This window comes from Erigeron canadensis, chromosome 3 (assembly GCF_010389155.1).
Source record: "Erigeron canadensis isolate Cc75 chromosome 3, C_canadensis_v1, whole genome shotgun sequence".
Lineage (NCBI taxonomy): Eukaryota > Viridiplantae > Streptophyta > Magnoliopsida > Asterales > Asteraceae > Erigeron > Erigeron canadensis.
This window is the reverse complement of record NC_057763.1, coordinates 34,394,468-34,411,750: the sequence shown is the minus strand read 5'-3', so window position 1 is coordinate 34,411,750 and position 17,283 is coordinate 34,394,468. Positions and strand designations below refer to the sequence as shown.

Here is a 17,283-nt window from a genome sequence, read left to right as displayed (position 1 = left end):
TCTTACGTCACTTAAACAAAATAACGAGTTCATTACATTACATAGATAGTCGCATAAATCATTGCATAACATAGACATTTGTGGATAATTCATTACATTGTCAGATACTAATCCTTTTTTTTTCTCACAATAAAAATGCAACAAGTTAAACTAGTTCCTCCATTAACCAATAATAATAGACGATAAACTCCAAAGTCATTCATATCAAACATATTCTACTAATTTCCCCTGAAGCAGATGTCAAAAGAACTCAAATCAAAAGATGATTCATAATTATGGAAATCTAAAAGTCTTTACAATTAATCTAATGTTACTTTCAGTTTTTTAGAATTTTGTTTACGTGTACTACATGTGATGTTAAGATTGCAAACAATTCGAGACTTTATAGAGTTATAAATCAAGGACCTATTGATTTACAACCTAGATAATGATAACAACGTATATTATTTTATTTACACATTCATCAATTATCATACATGAGACACTTATAATAGTATAAAGTAATTAATCTTACTTGTTAAGAAATACATATCTACAACAAAAAGTCAAATACAAAAGTTAGAAGCATCAATCACACAAATACATTAATCAAAACATAATGTAAACACAAAACTCAAAATAAAAGGGGAAGCACTAATAACAAAAAGAGAGATTGAACTATACAAAAAGAAAGATAACAAAGGTAAAGCTAATCTTGACTATTTGTCCATTTGCTTAAACAATAATTGATAAGAATTTTTAAATCAGCACGTTTATACAAAGTCAGGGTCTATTTAGTAAAAAACATAAAGTACAAGGGCTATTCCCATAACTATTAATCTACTGTGTATGAAAACTTTGGACTGAATATGATGTCTTCATTCCGACCAGAATCATCAACGTCATATAATACTTGTCTGTTGAATTCACACACTCTATTTTAATTAAAAAATAAAATAAATATGGTGCGAAATATTAATAATAAAATGAAAATACTGTTACTGTTAACGGCAGTGGTTGTAATGATCACCGCCGTGACGGCAGAATACGTCCGGCCACCGGCTAGAAAGACTTTACATTTCCCTTGGGATCCAAAGCCATCATCTGAACCTCAACAGGTTTGATTTCTTTTATATTGTATATATGCATATATATATATATATATATATATATTTCGGTTAATATTTTATATCAGCAACGATACATACTCAATCCATGGCGGTGTATAGCGAGATGGATGCAGAAAGACTAACATTGTTTTATATTTTTATTTAAATTTAATGAATGAATATTTAGAATCTTTATGTCATGTGTTTATTTGGCGGATTAATGTTAGTATTCTTTTTAGCTAGTCTTAGTTTTTCCTTCTTAAGTTTGTGTGATCTTATATTCTTATGCTTTTAATATACGAGAGCAAGTACCCGCGCGTTGCGGCGGTGAGATGGTGGGGTGATACCTAGGTCATAGAGTGAGTTGATACGTCAAAGAGTATGATAGTCAAATGCCTTAGCCGTACGGGCTCCGCCCTCGGATTTAAAATTTTGTCGAAAGTATATCGAATGACATCTCTAATGAAAGAGCATGAAATTTTAAGAACACCCATACAATTTTTATAATTTATCGATATACGGTTTTTGAGATAAAAGATTTTGAATGAATTGGAGAAATAAATGATTTATGGAGGAGAGAGAAAAAAAATGATTGGTTGAGATTTGAGGAGAGAGAAAGGGTATTATAGTTATTTTAGATTAATATAGAATAGATAGGAGGGGCATTTTGGAGAAGTACTTAAAATCAATATTGAAAATTTCAAGTTCAATGTTAAAAATCTAGGGAAAATCTGCTTTATAATATAGTATAGATGTATATAGAATTTGTTTTCATATACCATTCACATATGAAAATATCAAGTTATTAAATTATAATTTAAAGGTTCTCATGGAGTCATGGTTCTTCCAATTCAATTAGTTCTCACATGAACTTTTTCCTATATATATGTGTGTGTATGTATGTATATTTACATCTATGAATCTATCTTTATATGTAAGCATGTATGTTTATGTACTGTATGCGGATTTTATTGGGGATTCGACATTAAAACGCTAGTTTAAATGCACACGAAAGAATACGAATACACATAAACTTGAATGGAAACAGAAAGAGTACATGGATCTACATTGTTTGGTAGTTCCATGGCAAATCTAGAGAAATTTTGTTGGTGGTTATATTTGATTTTGATACAATGGTTTACAATTCCATTGGGGTCATTTGTGGAGTCTAATTACTTACTACCTAAGAAATTTACCACTGGTTTGCTCATGAAAATTTGTGCCAACCAACCCAAAATTTCGACCTTTCGAGATCCCAACCAAGGTGGCTGGGGCACGGGGCACCCTCGGACTTCATTTCTGTGGGCGGGCCATTATATAATCCATGCAAAGGCGCAAACACCAGATTCCACAACTCAGCAGATTTCATGTAACTGATAGTCGTTTAGTACTTGGTAATGATAGCTTTACCAAGTCATGCTAGACGTCGGATAGGTTTGTTACTTTGTTGGTTACTCCATGCATGATAACTTTACCAAGTTATGCTAGATCTGATAATCATTCTAGTTGGTTACTCCATGCATGATAAACTGAGACTACATAAAAGACACGGTTCTTTTATTTTTTTATAGTTTTTGTAAGTAGTTAATTGATCTAAAGAAAGCTAAAACAGATTTACGAAGCTGATGATAACTGTGTAGTGAGGTTTTTAATTAGAAGATTTACGAAGTTTGCAAGATAGTACACCATGGTGTATGTATCTGTCGATATATCATGTTGGATGATGAAACTAAGAAACCCTGTAAACCTAAGTCTGGAGTTGGTAGAAACACTTATTAAGTCTACAAGCCGAGTTCTAAGATGATCTAAACAAACTTTGTGAAGTGCAACAATTCACTTTGTGATACCTGGTGCGCTGAAAGTGCCTAAACAGTTAGTAGCTAAATAGTTTTTCTTTCTTGGTTATATGGTACCATTGTGAGAAAATGATGTGGTGATTCATAAACATGATGAGAGGCAACAGGCATTGGTGGGATAGGCTAATTACCTTCTGAACTGTAGACTCCTTAACCCTTATATCCAGGAAGAGTGCTAGTCGTCTTATGCTACAGGTTCTATGGATCACTTACGCAATTGTGAAATTTGTTTTTATCAAGATACTTAATAGTTGAGTTATGGGTTGGTCTGATAAGTTGTAGCTTTTAAATTAGCAAGTTTTCACTCTTATCCAGATGATCAGTGATGAAGGGAATATCAAGTTTATACATGCAAATTTAAAACACATGATTTTAGTGAGTTATCATGCAAGTTACACTTATTATCGAAGCTTTACATCTATACCTCATGCACACCTACAACACATATTTTGGTTGGTGTCATGCAATAGAATAGACACGTTATAATAAAAAGCCTTTATTTATAATTTAGGCTGGTCCTCCGTTTTTATGACACTGTCTATAAATGTTCCATTTAGGTTGCATGCAACTCCATTGTAGTAAGTATCAAATCAATATGTTTGAGGGTTTTGCGATATACTTTTTCTGCAAAAAATGTCACTGGTATCTTTCAACCTAGCCTAATTTTATTACATGAATTAGTGCCTAGGACTGACAAATATAGTAAATGCAGGTGCATATTTCCTTGGCAGGGGATAAACACATTCGTGTTACATGGATCACTAGTGATTCATCTTCTCCTTCACTTGTTGAATATGGAACATCACCTGGAAAATACAGCTTTAAGGGTCATGGAGATACTACCTCTTATAGCTATTTTTTATATAGCTCAGGGACAATCCACCATACTGTTATCGGTCCATTAGAACACGACACTGTTTACTACTATAAATGTGGTGGTCAAGGACCCGAGCTCAGTTTTAAAACCCCGCCATCAGAGTTTCCAGTTACATTAGCCGTGGCTGGTGATTTAGGTCAAACTGGCTGGACAAAGTCAACTTTGGACCACATTGACCAATGTCAATATGATTTGCATTTGCTCCCTGGTGACCTTTCTTACGCTGATTACATACAACGTAGGTGGGATACATTTGGGAACCTGGTACAGCCACTAGCAAGTGCAAGGCCATGGATGGTAACTCAAGGGAATCATGAAAAGGAGAACATACCATTTTTAAAGGATGGATTTGCAGCATATAATGCTAGATGGAAAATGCCTTATGAAGAAAGTGGATCAACATCAAATCTCTATTATTCATTTGAAGTTGCAGGGGCTCATATTGTCATGCTTGGTTCCTATACAGATTATGATGAGAACTCTGAACAATATGATTGGTTAAAGGTATGTTTGTTTCTATTTTGATAAAGAATAGGATTTATTATTCTATAACCTTTTTGAGGATGATATTAAGTAATTGTAACCTTATATGGAAAACTGCTTTAAATCCATTTTTATCTGATTGAATTAAACTTCTTAGACGAGGTTTTCATGTTTTGATATTTCATTCTAATTTTTTATTCAATCTCGGGCAACAGGCAGATCTCTCCACAGTAGACCGTGAAAAGACACCTTGGTTACTTGCATTATTTCATGTCCCGTGGTATAACAGTAATTATGCACATCAAGGTGAAGGAGACAAGATGATGGAAGTGATGGAGCCGTTACTTCATGCTGCTGGTGTTGATATGGTCTTTGCTGGCCATGTGCATGCTTATGAACGCACGGTATCCTTAACATCTTGTGCTAGTTTCATACATTTTAACATTTGAACTCTGAACTTCATGCAGTTTTTTTTTTCTTTCAGAAACGCGTGTATAATGGAAAATCTGACCCATGTGGTGCTGTCCATGTGACGATTGGAGACGGAGGGAACAAAGAAGGTTTACAGACCAGGCAAGTGTTTCATGAGCCTTGCTAATGCCTTGAGTACCTTTTCTTTGAATATATGTGTCTTTAGGTGGTAACTAGGGCCTATTACAAAGAATTGGTCAATTTGGGTTATGTTTTACCTCTAACAGGTTTAATGGGTAACATAAAAATGACATAGTTTAGAACTGAAACAGGCCAAATGCGCAAATTGGCCAAAGAAGGTCACTTAAAGTACAATCTCCCAAATCACTTTTGTAAAAAAGTTAGATTATCCAAATTCCAAATACTAATTATATAAAAAAATTCTTAATGTTTTGGGTCAACGCGACTCGTTTTGGCCAGTACACAATAAACAAGTCGTTGTTATCCGACTTCCACATATTTCTGTGTTAACTCTAGTCCTTTAAGTTTACTTGTATTGTTCAGTCAAGTAGATATCCTCCGATGAACCTTTTTGGAAGTTAAATTTATGATTCTGTATTGGTGATTACTTTTTTTTTTCTTCATAATTTAGACCAAACATAAATCTTGAGATTCCATCACTGGTCACTTGAGACCTTAAATCTCACTCAACCCTCAACAGGTACAAGGACCCATCACCAGAATGGTCTGTGTTTCGCGAAGCAAGTTTTGGTCATGGTGAGCTCAAGATAGTAAACTCAAGCCATGCCTATTGGAGTTGGCATAGGAACGATGATGATGAACCTGTGAGGTCTGATGATGTGTGGATAACCTCATTAATGAGTTCAGGATGCGATACTGACAAAAGAAAAAGAATCTAAAGATATATGTTGGTCTCTTTGAAAGGTAAATGTTGGTAGCATACAACTTAACGCTTGCATATTTAAAGAGCAATCAAACATGTTATTTGCTGTGTTGGTGCTAGTTATTATCCTTCAAAAGCTTTTTCACGAAGGTTATATATACATATTGACATATTGTTGCTTGATTGATATTTTAGTGTGTGTATATAGTATCTCTCATGTTGCTTCTACATAAGAGGATCCCTGTGTGTATGTGTGTATTAGTTAAACAAGTACAAGATATATATGGTATGTGCTACAAATGTATCAACTTGGATATCTAAAAAACCATGTTTTTTTTTATACCCGACTCATTTTGGGTATCTCAGAAGTGATAACTTCTAAATATCTTAGTATTGATAACCAAGTTTGCAATGCTCTTCCGGCCATGGGATATACAAGAAACGTTGGATTCAGAAGACATGTCTAACAAAAAAATATATGAAAAGCATTCGTCATTAGTTATCTTCAATGAATGATGCTTTATCTTGTTGACGGTCTTGTCCATACATGAAATGTTGGTTCTAAAGACGGCATATAATGCTTGAAAAATACAAAAATATATTCGTCATTTACAAGTTACACACCTTTAATCAAATAGTTTTCCTGTATTTTAATCTGCTGATATACTCAACCTAAACTAATTTTGAACTATTGAATCGGAATAGCTTGTTTTCATCTCTAACCGTATTATTATGGATCAACAATTTCACAACTGTATGCCGATTATTCATGAAAAGTCTATAACCTGTAACCTATTTTAATTGATGGATCTCATTGAATGCCCAAATGCTCTATGATGGTTAATAACCACAGACGGTAACAGGAAAAAATTCTAAAATGGGCAAACTTAGAAAACTTATGAAAAATAAATCTAAAAGGTGACAAAATGTTAAAAACCTATAGAAATTTTTTAAAAATTTATAAAAAATTTAAAAATACAACAAAATTTAAATTTGGAGGAGGCATTGGACCCCCTTGCCCCCCTTTAGTACCGCCCCTGGTTACAACATGTCCCCAAATGGCACGAGAATGCAGAACTCTATATTGTACCGCCAAGTATGCCTTGCTAGTTCGTAAATCGTCACCCATAACACTACAAACACTTTTTCTTTTTTTGGGTAAAAGGTTTTATTCATCAAAAAATAAGTTCTGAATCCCATCTGAGTGACGGAATGACATTTACATGATCCTCGCATACAATGCAACAACCAAACAAAAACAAAAAAACCGTATCTAGACATTATCGAGACTAATCAACACAAAAAGACTAGTATAATACAAGTGAACACTTTTTTTTTACAACCGTTAACGTGTACTTAAAGACAGAATAAAAACTTACTCTTTAGTTTTTACCCAACATACAGTAAAGTCTCTTTATGGTAACATGATGGAAAGACTTCGTATTTTTCCAGAAACGCCAACGGTCAACATGTAACATTGTTATATTACCCAACAATTATTACCATATTTATCCAGCTAATGTTACATGATTTATTTTTGATTAATCCTCATACCGGTTGGTATTAGATTAATAGATCCTGTTAGTGTTTCAAACTATCAAGTGTTGGAGTGGATTAAATGACTGAATGGATAAAAGTTATATGTCTGGATTAAGTTAATATAGTCGTTTTTTATTAATTAAAAAGAGGACTTAATGGGTTAAATATATTTTATTAAGTCAGGGTCGTGTTCTTGTTTTACTACTTAATAATTCTGAACTTAATGCATTCAGTCAAATTTTATGTTTTTTTTTAACTTGCTAAACAAAAATACAATTAATTACCTATTTTTTTACTTAATACATATATATTCAGCCATTTAATACATTAATTAAAAAAAAGCCCTTAGTAAAATTTTATGATCTAGAACCAGGCCCAAAGTGTGTGGGCCGTTCCACAAAGCCTAACCCGGCTAATCTTTCTCCAATTCTTCTTTTTAGAAAAGTATATACATACATATACAAACACACATCCGTATATCTCTATATATTCTCTCAGATTTGCCGCTAGGGCTTTATATATAGAGAAGATATAGATTTAATTGAGATATATCTTCAGCTATACTCGCCGTACGCAAAATCCATATACATCTCCGATCGCTTGACAATCTTCAGATCTAACAGCAAAACAGTAAGTTCAATTATTTACCAGCTTCTTTACTACCAATTTCACTTTGACTATTATTATTATATTGTTTTTTATGATTCAGATCATGTTAAATATATGCTTTTAATGATTATGGTGATTGTTTTATATGTCCATATAGATAATTGATTTTGCTGCTTTGTATATAGATTTGATATAAAAAATTATTTCATTAGATATACGAGAGTAAGTACCCGCGCGTTACGGCGGTGAGATGGTGGAGGTGATAGGTCATAGTGATAGCCAAATGCCTTAACCGTACGGGTTCCGACCTCAAATTCATCGGAAGTATATTGAATGACATCTCTAATGAAAGAGCATGAAATTTTAACAACACCCATATAATTTTTATAATTTATTGATGTACGGTTTTTGAGATAAAAGATTTTAAATGAATTGAAGGAATAAGTGATTTATGGAGAAGAGAGAAAAAAAATGATTGGTTGAGATTTAAAGAGAGATAAATGTATTTTAGATAAATATAGAATAGATAGGGGACATTTTGAGAAAGTAAATATCTAAACTTAAAATTTGGACAAGGGGAATTTGCTTTATAATATAGTATAGATAATTGAGAAAAAAAAGATATGTATTTGGTGTTTAGCATTGATGGTTGCTTTTTGGGTTTAGATATAATGGTAAATCTTGATGGAAAAATTGTAACTTTATTGAATTGTGTAACAACTAAAGGAAGTAGTAATGTTTAGTTTCAAGTTTGTTACTTTGTTTTATGATATTAGTATGGAATAATAGGTCAAGGTAAAAATAAAAGTGTTAGGAGTATTTTGGGGCTGAAACGGGTTTTGATGAACAATTTCAGAGCATTATGATGCTAGGAATATAAAATTGGCATCAAGTAGTGATTGACAAACACCAGATTCTCACTTTGTTCAGCACGGTAGGGAATTGAATTGTGGGTTTGTTATGCATGATAGATCTTTGTACGACGAGTTAATTTGATACTTCTGATTTTATTTATGACATTGATCTGATTTAAGTGTTTTACGGGATCTAAGGATATTATACAAGTTGAATCTATCTTTTTGTTTCTTTTTTGGTTCGGTTGTGTTGCAATAATGTTGTAAATTAATGTATGTAGGGTTAGGTATTAGCGATGGCAGACAATGGTCCTGTAAATGATGATACCAAAGATCAAGCGACTTCGTCTTTGGAGACTGTTGAAAATGAAGTATCTGTTGATGAGCTGTCAAGAGAGGTTCAAGATACCCTTACTCTTTCGCAAAGGCACAAGTTCTGGGAAACGCAACCAGTTGGGCAGTTCAAGGATCTCCGTGACACGTCTTTGCCCGAAGGTCCGATTGAACCTCCCACACCTATCTCTGAAGTAAAACAAGAACCCTATAATCTTCCGAATCTCTATGAATGGGTTACTTGTGATATGGACTCCGAGGAGACGTGTGCTGAGGTTTATAACCTCTTAACAAACAACTATGTAGAGGATGATGAGAATATGTTCAGGTTTAATTACTCAAAAGAGTTTCTGCGATGGGCCCTTCACCCTCCGGGCTATTATAAGACCTGGCACATTGGTGTTCGCGTGAAAAGTTCAAAAAAGCTCGTGGCTTTCATAACTGGTATTCCTGCAAGAATGCGGGTACGTAATGAAATTGTTAGCATGGCTGAAGTTAATTTCTTGTGTGTTCATAAGAAGCTTCGATCAAAAAGATTGGCCCCTGTCATGATCAAAGAGGTCACCAGGAGAGTTCACATGGAAAACATATGGCAGGCTGCTTATACAGCAGGGGTGGTTCTTCCGACCCCAATTACTTCTTGTCAATATTGGCATCGGTCTTTGAACCCTAAAAAGCTCATTGATGTCGGGTTTTCAAGGCTGGGCCCAAGAATGACAATGAGCAGGACAATGAAGCTTTATAAATTGCCTGATTCAACTGTTACACCCGGTTTTAGAAAAATGGAGCTCCGTGATGTTCCTGCAGTGACCCGACTGCTTAGGGCGTACTTGATGCAATTTGTGGTTGCACCCGACTTTGATGAACTTGACGTGGAGCACTGGATTCTTCCAAAAGAAGATGTCGTCGACAGTTACGTGGTCGAAAGCCCTGAGACTCACAAGATCACTGATTTCTGCAGTTTCTACACTCTGCCATCATCTATTCTTGGCCACCCGACTCACTCAACTTTAAAGGCTGCATATTCTTACTACAATGTCTCCACCAAGACTCCTTTACTTCAACTAATGAATGATGCTCTTATTGTGGCAAAACAAAAGGATTTTGATGTTTTTAATGCGTTGGATGTAATGCATAACGAAACTTTCTTGAAGGAGTTGAAATACGGGCCGGGTGATGGTAAGCTTCACTATTATCTGTATAATTATAGAATTAAGCAGATCTTAAGACCATCTGAACTTGGACTTGTACTCTTGTAATTCCAGAATTAGCAAGAACCGTTTAGGATTTTGTGCACCGATTTTTACCTGTTTTAGAGCTTGATCTATATGTACTCTGGTTGGTAATTTGACTTATGAACTTATAAACATCTTTCCTTTTTAGTGATTTCTGTTTCTTTTTTTTGCTTATCAGTATGTAACTAGTTTTGAATGCATGGCAACTCATAGATCATCACACCTTCATGTGCACTGGGTCGGTGTGTAATTAGCTATTGTGGTATTTAATCAGATTAGGACATTGTTTTATGACTTTCATTAATCATTTGTTTAAGCTTTCTGTTATTATAGGGTGGCTTTTATAACCTAGAAAGAACATATTATAAACATGAGATGAGATGCATTTTTGGTTTGTAAAATAGTTAATGACCTTGGAACAACAATGGTGCTTACTGCTTAGCTGTGCTGTGATATGTGCTTGATATCTGAAATCTAATAGGATGTGGTAAGCAAGGTGGAGTGAAGTGTTAGGTTATGGACAGATTTGATCCTTACCAGGCAGCTTGCTTTACAGTTTGTGGGAATAGTGGAACCGCCAACGTCTTGGTATAGTACGTGTTGAGTGTAATAGCTGATTTACAAAGGCATTCGTCGTATGGCGATGAACCAAAATACCCTACTGATTTAACAGCTAAGAACTCGTCTATGGTAGTGCTTCTGTATGGGAGTCCTTAATGTTGTGGACGATGCAATATTCCTTTAGGTGCCAGGTGGTTCATGTTTTACTTATCTATACGCCCTGGATCCAATTTGAACTTCTCATCCCCCATGAGTCACGACTCGCTAGAGCCTTCAGACCCAACAGATCCATTTCTTAGCCTGGTACATATAGCCGTTCTTGGCCTACCGGATACTTGCCTGCCGGCTAGGCTTTAGGATCCTATGCTCATTTCTATGTATGTTTGGGTTAGTTTTGCACATACACGTTATCATTTAATTTAATTGTAATACAAGTATCCATATGCAACATACGGTTTAATAATTTTTTAAACCAATCCATTCAAATTGTTATATCAAACGGCCCTTCATTTTGTACTTTTATATATAAAAGCATATAGTAATATTTAGTATTTAAAATTCGATATCATAACGTAAAGAAAATATTCATAAGTCTTATTATACATTACAAGACATTACAACTCATAACAAAATAAATGTTGCATACATAATTTGAAAAGAAACACAATTGTTTTCAAAATTAAAAACTGAAAAAATAAAATGAAAATGATTTATTTTCGAGAGTGATGCAAACTCCCATCTGTCTCTCAATAGCAACAAGCCTTCCATCATCTTTCACCAACCTATAATCCTCTAAACAGCAACAAGCCTTCCATCATCTTTCACCAACCTATAATGATTTAATAATTTTACGATTAATACATTATAACATTTTTACATAACTTCCAATAAAAATAAAAAATTAAAAATGCATGTGAACTCCTAGGCATACCAAAAAATCTAAAAAACTGACCTTTAGATAAGGAATGCGAATTCTTCCTGTAGCCTTGCAATCGCCTTTGTAATTTCGTTGAGACACACGGTGCGTGTTTCCAGTTTTTTCAAATTTATAGTCACCACCGGCTCTCCTTCCAACAGCTTCAGTTTATTCTCTTTAATCAATTGTGAGTAATAGGAAGCCGAAGTTTCCTCGACCCCAACCTTTATCATGTCCTTTAAAGAGGACAGCAGATTCATGGAGAACGATCCATCCAATCGTTCTACTACGCACCCAATAAAGAGAAAAAACAAGTTTTAATTTGAGGGCCAGGCCCACTTTATGCTTAGAATACTGTTTCAAGTGGCTCACTTTCACCACTCCAAATCCTTCAATCGTTTTCTCTCCGGCCTCCAAATGATTATCGCTTATTTCCACCAACGTCAATTTCTCTAAATTATCCGTGTAACGATCGTCCAGCGTATTTACCACCTTCTGTTCCAACTTTAAAACTTCTTCCAATTTTTCCATGAAATCTTTTTTGGCCCATTGAGCAATGTCTCTAGCTATTTGCCTCAACACCAAATGCAGCTGATAATACTCTTGACCAAGGTATATTAAAACCTTCTCTAATACGAGCTGAACATATTCAAATATATCTTTCACATACTTATTGATGGTGTTGCGTGCTGCTAATATTTGTTTCTCGAGAATAGCTAAAATCAGCTCTGAAGAGGCTATGTTCTCAAAAGACAAGGAGTTTTGTGAACTTACTAACTGATATTCATAATCTAAAAACTCTAAGTCCTTAAATCTAACATCAAGCAAACTGGCACGAAAATGTTTAAGTTTGGTAGTCATCCTTAATGAAAAAAACATGCATTCATCATTCTTAAACTTTCCATACTCCCCGGAAAAGATGATTTGGTGTATATCTATATTCGCAGAGGCTACAATAGCGATTATTTTTGGAAAAGCTAGCTTAACTGAATCAAACTTAACAGCACGCCTATCTTTCTCCAAAGCAGTTTCTTTCAAATCATTACTAATTTGGTAATTAAGAAAAGAATCATGGTTGAAGATAATGGAAAGCATTCCAATAACCAAATGTTTGACAACATATTGAAACCCTAGATACTCTCCCCCATGCTTTGATAAGAGATACGACTCTACTTCACTAACAGTTTCTTTCACAACAGATTTATCTCTTGCACCACTTTTGGTATCCTTGACATAACAATAACCAAAACGCGGGTTGTTTTTGGTTTGGTTCACTGTTATATCAGTAATCATCTCTTTGGAGCATAGATCCAACTTTGAAATAACAGGAACGGTTTGTTTACCTAACAAATCAACTTGCTGGCAAAGCAACTTTCTGGAAAGGCATTTATCCAAGTCTGCTGAACCGGACATAACATTTATATAAACACACTCTGCTTTTGCCTGCTCAGATATGTAACCTAAAGACACAAAGTACAACAATCTCAGATAATGAATAAATCAATAAGGCACATAACCACAAGTTGTAACTATTTTGTCTAACATTTAGCATGCTATGCCTCAAAAAAATACACTATAGCTACCCATTAATGACTATATTCATATACTATCAAACCGGGCAAGTCAGTCAAGTTCTGTTTAAATGGCCAATCTGACCTCTCAATCAAGAACCACAGAACTAAAAATTATTAACAGACTAGCAGGAATGTTATGGTGATATGGTCAAAGCGGCCAAATCAGCTAAATTGATGTGTTTTAGCCTCATTTTCCAAACAATGCACTCCTTACTCTTTTAGCATAACTCTTGGCGATCTTAACAAGTTTGAATTAGAAACGAAAGGATGTGCATATATTAAAAGCTACATTCTTAACAACTCACGTTTTAATCTTAATTCTAATCTTAGAAAATATCGTATGATTAGAATTGACTCAAGGACTACTTGTGTATGACTGGGATATAGAAGTAAAGGATAAAGACTGAAGTCAAAAAGGTCAACAAGGGACTAACCATGAAGATACTTGGAGGGCTCTTTGAATAGATGATGATAAAGGACCTTATATATGGGTCATTGTTCTTTTCAGCAGATACACAACATTCATTCATACATTTAATTCTCAGTCATTGTCTTAACCCTATTATTTTTGGGGTATTGATCTGTTCATTGGATAATTAGATATCGATCACTTGATATTCAATTGTTTTGTAATCTTACAACATAATAATCATTCTCATAATAATTTTTGATCAAGTTTTCTCTTATTAATTGTGTGTGATCTAGATATTTTGATTGTATTCTGGATGTTGTGATTTGGATTATAGTTTTCTAGATGAGATGAGAGCAAAATTGTTCTATATTTTGATCTCATTGGTGATTCTGTAGTAATCCTTGCTCGATTCTTTCAAACTGATTTAGGCTTTTGATCAGATTACAATTTCATGTTTCATCGATTTGGGGGTATTTCTAGTGCTTTCAAGAAATGGATCAGGTCCTTCTGTCACCCAGGGTTTTGTTTCTATGATGTTAAACATCCAGGAATCATTACTTTTGCTTTTTCAAACAATTTTTTTAAGAGGTTAAGATTAACTAGTGATATTGAATATGCTAATAGTCAAAATAGATAAAAGGATGCTAAATTGCTACCCAAGGTTGTTATGGGTTGAGTAGGTTCATTTGGATGCATTGAGGTTGGATTAGAACTTGATTAAGCCAGAAGTACACTAACTAGAATTATAGCCTTTCTTAGTAGCTAATTGTGAAGTCTGACATTGAAAGTCAAATTGAATTAGAACTGAAAATTTTATTTTAGCATTTTTACTAACTTGATGTTGTAATGTTTGTTTCGTTGCTAAGAAGTTGGAAGTAGTCGTTTGTAGATTTTCAAACCTTTAGCCGCAAAGGTGAGTATATGGAACTTAAACGTGTAATTGAATCATAAGAAAATGGATTACAGTTGTGTAAGAATTTCCATATGATTGTGTTGATGATTGTATTGTGGTTATTATGCATTCTTATGATAATATGTGTCTATGTGCTGAACTTTTTATTTTATTTTATTTATTTTATTATTTTTTTCATGAAATTTATCTTTTATTATATCAAAAAACCAGATTACAATTCATGACCTATCAAAGAACTAAATGAAACAATAAACCTATCTATACATCTAAATATCTATTTCCTTTCATATTCTACCCCTCTAAAGTATCATTGCTTTGCTTCTCCATTCTAAGTCATCCCTTTGCAGCTACAGATCATCATCACCACTAGCACAGATCCCATTATTCTTTTAATTTAGTGTATGCTTTCCCTTCTTTAAACTTCAAACTCATTAACCTATGTCTAACAATGCCCACAACCTGCTCCTTCAGTTTCTCCTTTGGTATTATGGCTCTGTTGAATACCCTAGAGTTTCGTTCTTTCCAAATAATGTGCAAGCAGCAAACACAATTCTTTGAACAACACTCCTCACAGAGTTGTTATGCTTCTTATTGCAAAACCAGTTCTTAATGTCTTGCCAATTATTAGGGATACTTATTTCATCCATAATCTCTTTTAACTCTTTCCAAATGTACCCAGAGTACTCACACTCGAAAAACAGGTGTTCCAATGAGTCAGCCTGTTTACCACATAATGTGCACGAGTATGCAATTGTAGGGTACCACTTCTTGAGTCTTTCTTGGGTTTGTAGTTTATCTCTCATAGGCAACCACATTATGAAAGCATGACTAGGGATACATTGACTAACCTAAATAATATTCCTCCATGGCACTTTAACATCATTTTCCCTAATATCAATCCAAACATTCCCCACAGTAAATTTCTTCTCATACCCAACACTATTTACCCAGACCATTTTATCCTCAATATTATGTGCTAAACTTGTTATTTGAAACATGTAGTATAGTTTTGTAGTTATCGTACTTCATAACATTGTGTTGTACTATGTCGTTGATAACATACATCATGGCATTCTGATATTTTTTTATATACCGCTGAGCATATTGTATACATGTAACAACCGTGGTTCCTGACCTTTTGACCATATGTACAATTTAACTAACTATTGAGTTGGTTAATATAGTTCAAGTGCAATTTGAAGTTCATTAAGTGCAATGTGTACATATAGATCAATTTGTCGTGCAATTTGGGACGTATGTGTTAGTCGAGGTCATTAAGTTAAGTTATGTTGTGGGTTTGTTTTGGCATTTGAAGGATTGACGTTTAGCTATTTGTCGAATTTAGCGGAGCGGGAGCCTACACTTTTGGATTCTAGGTCGGCCCCCCTTCTAATTCCTCCACCTCCACCCATTTTTTTTCTATCTTCTTCCTCTCTTTCTTTTCTCTTCCAAGAAAAACACATACAAACACATATATCTCCCTCCCTCTAGATTTCTACCTCTTAATGGAAGATTAAGCAAGTTTTGTTGGAGGTTTTCATCATCATCATCATCATCTTAATAACATATCAAAAGATTGAGTCTTGAAAGTGCAAGGAAACTTCTAATCGGGTCAAATTCGGGTTGAGCTTTTGGCGTAAGATTGGTAAGCTAAACTCATCCCAAAATCATCATTTATGTTTATTAACTTGTTTCTAGTTGATTTCAAGCAAATTTGGGTCACAAATTGGGTCAAAAGGCATTTAGGGTTTTCCTAGGGTTTCAAATGGGTCAAAACAATTTCTAACCTAGATTTGATGTTTTGGGACAAGATTATGATATGGGTTATGTTTAATGATGTTAAAATATGGTGATTTATGCATAAAAATGTGTTTTGAAGCTAGCTTAGTCGATCTTGAAGTCAAAAACCTGCCCAGTTGGAGCACGGTCGTTCAGACAGACGCTCTGTGCTTGTGGCCGTGCTATTATTAAGAACATGCCCAGTTACTGCAGACGCTCGTACGGCCGACCGTGCAAGCGGCTGCAGTATTTCTGTTCCTTCCCCAACTTTTTCGTTCAGTTATCGGTCGACTTTTAATGATCCAAAACTTGTTTGTTGGTCTTATATTAACATACTAAGGTTAACAAAATTGGTTAAACACATTTCTAAACACTTTGATTTTCAAGTGGAATTTTGGTGCTAAGTCATTGAACCGTGTCTAACCAAAACTCTTCATTTGTCATTTAAACGTTCTCGAATGACTTATAAAACATCTTTAGGGGAAATTGTGGTATAGTATAACTAGTATTGACCATGTCTTGTATTGTGACATATATTGTTAGATTGTGGACTTTGGACGACCATTGGGCATTCGTAGCTTGATATTAACTTGCTATTGCCGATCAAGGTGAGTTCGTAGCTCCCTACTCGTTTGAGATTCGGGCTGAAAAGTGTACAACCTTTGTGTGTTAACTTGTTGTTTGTGCAATTATGTGTTGCCTTGATTGATGACATAGTTCAATTGAGCATACGTTTGATTTCCTTGATGATGACATGACTTGATTGTGCATATGTTGAGTGTCTTAAGTGATGACATTGTTTGATTGATGGAATTGTTAACGTGTAAATACGTGGTTGTTATATGATTATTGTATGTGCGTGTTTGGTTGACTTTTAGGTTAGTTGTGTATATATGGAAGACGATAATACCTTCGAAAGGTTGGAGATGTGGTGGGAAG

The 17,283-nt window shown here is 34.4% G+C and overlaps 2 protein-coding genes across 2 annotated transcripts; both read left to right on the top strand.

Moving 5' to 3' along the window:
• Positions 1-857: 857 nt before the first annotated feature.
• Positions 858-5,959, top strand: LOC122590738 (purple acid phosphatase 18). The gene is made up of 5 exons (XM_043762914.1): positions 858-1,097; positions 3,657-4,325; positions 4,520-4,708; positions 4,789-4,877; positions 5,437-5,959. Exons 1-5 carry the CDS (start codon positions 942-944, stop codon positions 5,633-5,635), a joined length of 1,302 nt encoding a protein of 433 aa, XP_043618849.1. The 5' UTR covers positions 858-941; the 3' UTR covers positions 5,636-5,959.
• A 1,681-nt stretch (positions 5,960-7,640) lies between these two features.
• On the top strand, positions 7,641-10,340 carry LOC122590740 (glycylpeptide N-tetradecanoyltransferase 1). The gene is made up of 2 exons (XM_043762915.1): positions 7,641-7,788; positions 8,903-10,340. Exon 2 carries the CDS (start codon positions 8,918-8,920, stop codon positions 10,211-10,213), a length of 1,296 nt encoding a protein of 431 aa, XP_043618850.1. The 5' UTR covers positions 7,641-7,788; positions 8,903-8,917; the 3' UTR covers positions 10,214-10,340.
• Positions 10,341-17,283: the final 6,943 nt, after the last annotated feature.

What these genes read in the sequence shown, in the direction of transcription:
- LOC122590740 (XM_043762915.1), top strand. Translation starts at nt 8,918, where the DNA reads ATGGCAGACAATGGTCCTGTAAATGATGATACCAAAGATCAAGCGACT.
- LOC122590738 (XM_043762914.1), top strand. Translation starts at nt 942, where the DNA reads ATGGTGCGAAATATTAATAATAAAATGAAAATACTGTTACTGTTAACG. An exon ending in AACAATATGATTGGTTAAAG is followed by an intron (nt 4,326 to 4,519) that starts GTATGTTTGTTT and finishes CTCGGGCAACAG; the next exon opens with GCAGATCTCTCCACAGTAGA. An exon ending in TGCATGCTTATGAACGCACG is followed by an intron (nt 4,709 to 4,788) that starts GTATCCTTAACA and finishes TTTTTCTTTCAG; the next exon opens with AAACGCGTGTATAATGGAAA.